Source organism: Cucurbita moschata, unplaced genomic scaffold (assembly GCF_002738365.1).
Source record: "Cucurbita moschata cultivar Rifu unplaced genomic scaffold, Cmos_1.0 Cmo_Scf00029, whole genome shotgun sequence".
NCBI classification, from domain to species: domain Eukaryota; kingdom Viridiplantae; phylum Streptophyta; class Magnoliopsida; order Cucurbitales; family Cucurbitaceae; genus Cucurbita; species Cucurbita moschata.
Window position 1 is genome coordinate 2,044,577 of NW_019268545.1, and position 3,259 is coordinate 2,047,835.

General features: G+C 39.7%; 1 protein-coding gene across 1 annotated transcript; it reads right to left on the reverse strand.

Annotated features, from left to right (window-relative positions):
• Nucleotides 1-706: 706 nt before the first annotated feature.
• LOC111463996 (probable indole-3-pyruvate monooxygenase YUCCA8) lies at nt 707-3,052 on the reverse strand. Its single transcript, XM_023108039.1, has 3 exons — nt 2,336-3,052; nt 1,686-2,057; nt 707-1,043 (listed from the first exon to the last, which is right to left on the reverse strand). Exons 1-3 carry the CDS (start codon nt 2,993-2,995, stop codon nt 813-815), a joined length of 1,263 nt encoding a protein of 420 aa, XP_022963807.1. The 5' UTR covers nt 2,996-3,052; the 3' UTR covers nt 707-812.
• Nucleotides 3,053-3,259: the final 207 nt, after the last annotated feature.

Here is a 3,259-nt window from a genome sequence, read left to right on the forward strand (position 1 = left end):
AGATTATCCGATACAATGTCTCATGTTTGTGAACTGCACTCATTTCTTACCGTTCAGCTTACTACTTCAACAACAGTTTGTTACGTGACAGTGATTGAGTTGTAGCCTAGTTAGTAGTCGAGTATTACTCGTAATTTCTCCCGTCTTTCGAGTCAAAATGGTCAAACTCAAAGTAACTAGAGTTAATGTAGAGTTTAGAGAGAGAGAGAGAGAATGGTTGTGAAGTTAAGTTCCACTTGATTTATCTATGGTCCTACCTCTATCAACTGATACCCTTTGATAGAAGCCTGTGAGCAACTTGGCAATCTGAGAACATTGAATCTCGTGGGGCTTCTCGACCCGACCCGATCGTCCAACGACGTATCGGCACGTCGCTCCTCTCACCTTGAAAATGAGAGGAGAGAGAAAAAAAAAGAGCTTTTTTTTAAGTTTAAGACCTAATTGATCATGACCATCCATTGAAGTGTAGAAGCTCTATTTAAGGAACTGTTGAATGAAACAATGACACCCCAACAAAGTAGCTCAATGGGGGAGACAGCAGCAAGTGAGCCAACAAAAAACAAACATGAATCTGTGTGGTTTTTTGATTAGATTAATGAAATGAAATTTATTAATATAATATATATATATATATATATATATATATATATATATATATCAACAAAAAATGCCCAAAAAAAAACAAGTCAAAACTTGGGCTTTTTTTTCATCCTTTTTACTGTCTATATTTATCTCTAATCCTTTGGGTTTTTTACAGTGGAATTTGGAATTTACAGCAAAAGAATGAACAATGGAGATTAGGGTTTTTGTGTTTAGAATTGTGAAATGCATCTTGTTAAGGAAGCAATTGGGTTCTTCTTCTTTTGCTGCTTTGTTTCCTCTCTCCAAACACTGCCTATGTCTTGGGCAATTTTAATGGCGTCTGAGGCTACTCCTGATAGCCCTCTCCTTGTGAACCCAACAGCATAAAGCCCAGATTTTCCTTTCCATCCATTTGGGAATGGTGTTCTTGGGAACCCATTTTTGCCAAAGAATTCCCTTTCCTGAAACGAACAATCCCGAAACAAACGTTAGATTTTGAAACATAAAAGTGTTTGTTGTTGCTGTCAACCTCACAGTTTTAAAACATGTTTGTTAGGAAAGGAAGAGGTTTTCACATCTTTATAAGAAATGCTCGTTTCCCTCTCCAACCGATGTGGGATCTCACAATCCACCCTTTGAAGGCTTAAGGTGCTCACCGCTCAGTGTTTATAATGGCCCACTAGCAGATATTGTCTTTTTTGGGCTTTTCTTTTTTGACTCTCCCTTCAAAGTTTTTAAAACGCATCGACTAGCGAGAATCTCACAGTCCACTCCTTTAGAGCCAGTGTCCTTGCTAGCACACCACTCGGTGTCTGGCTCTAATATCGTTTGTAAAAGTCCACTAGCAGATATTGTCCTCTTTAGGCTTTCTTTCTCGAGTTTCCCTCAAGGTTTTTAAGACAGGGAGAGGTTTTCACATATGAATGTTTCGTTCTCTATCCAACTGATATAGGATCTCACGATCCACCCTTCTTGGTGGCCAGCGTTCTCGCTACCATATCGTTTTAAGGAGAGGTTTCCACGTCTTTATAAGGAACACAAAAACAACTAACGACATAGGATTATACAAATGAAGGAGATTCCAATGTTTCAATCTTTCTCACCTGAAGCCAAAATGGCACGTTGCTTCTATATCCAGTCGCCAAAAGTACTGAATCAATGCTCATTTTTTCGCCATTGATGAACTCGACTTCCGTTCTGTTGAACCTTTTAATCCCTGGAACAACCTTAATATCTCCGGATCTGATTTTGTTAAGTGCTCCAATGTCCAAAACAGGGGTTTTTCCTGTCGTGTTCTTGAGCTCCAATGGCCCCATTAATGGCCGTTTTAGCCCATATTTCTCTATGCTCCCAAGCACTAACCATGCCAAAATCAACATCAATTTGTCCACCAGCCATAGCGGCAGCCATTTCATCAATAAAACAGCCAATTCGAACGTAGATTTCCCAAGAATTTCCCTCGGCAAAACATGAACCTATACAATTATAATACCAAATCAAATTCGAACAAAAAAAAACCCATTTGAAATCCGAGCTTAACAATACAAAAATTGTAATACAAAATCAAATTCGAACAAAAACCCATTTGAAATTCGAGCTTAAAAATACAAAAATTGTAATACAAAATCAAATTCGAAGAAAAACCCATTTGAAATCCGAGCTTAAAAATGAACGAGAAACATAAGTGAAATAGAAAGTACAAGAACAGTTATAAGACAAAATATGTTCCACAAATATTGTTAGAGATTCTTACCGAGCTCCGAACCACCATTGATGGAGAAGCTTCATGATTGCAAAGGTCTAAAGAAACTTCCATGCCGGAATTCCCACATCCGACGACAAGAACATTCTTCCCTTTAAACCTCTCGCCGGATTTATAATCGGAAACATGCAAAACATCGCCGGAAAATTCATTAAGACCTTCAATTTCCGGCATGACACACTCAGCATTCTCGCCGGTGGCAACAACAAGCCACTGACAAACGTACTCAACCTCACCGGAACTGGACTCTGTTTTGACACGCCAAAGCCCACCGGTCTGATCGAACCGAGCCGATTGAACGGTTTCGTTAAACCGTGGCTTAATTTCGAATTTGTGTGTGTAGGATTCAAGATATTGAATGAATTGTTTCTTGGAAGGGTATTCTGGGAATTCTTGAGGAAATGGAAGCCGAGGGAGCTGACAAAATTGCTTTGGAAGATGAAGCCTAAGCCGATCGTAAGTCCGCTTTTGCCATAACGAAGCTATGCAATCGGCTCGTTCAATCACTACAAATGGAACGCCTTGTTCTCTCAAACAAGCCGCCGTCGCCAGCCCCGCCGGTCCGGCGCCGACGATCACCGGACCGTTAACCCAAACGCTGCGTTGAGAGAACAAAAAGGGTTCATCGTTAGGAACACAATTGGTCTCCATTGTTCCTCGTTAGAGAGAGAGAGATTGGTTTTTTAAGAGAGAGAAAATTGGAGAAGGAGAAGAAGAGAGTTTGATTTGGAGTGAGGGAAGGAGGTTGAGAAAGGCTTAAATAGAGGAAGGAAGTGAGAAGGTAAGAGGGCTTATTAAGAGGGTCATTCTCAAATCATATGACTTATGGATCCCTTTTTATTATTTTATAATATGATTGCACTACATACTTTAAAACATTATAATATATCAACTCATTCACACCCGGTAACAACA

Excerpts from the sequence above, each read along its gene's own strand:
- LOC111463996 (XM_023108039.1), bottom strand. The coding sequence starts at position 2,995 with ATGGAGACCAATTGTGTTCCTAACGATGAACCCTTTTTGTTCTCTCAA. Across the intron at positions 2,058-2,335 it reads CAATGGTGGTTCGGAGCTCG|GTTCATGTTTTGCCGAGGGA; the intron begins GTAAGAATCTCT and ends ATAATTGTATAG. Across the intron at positions 1,044-1,685 it reads ACGTGCCATTTTGGCTTCAG|GAAAGGGAATTCTTTGGCAA; the intron begins GTGAGAAAGATT and ends TGTTCGTTTCAG.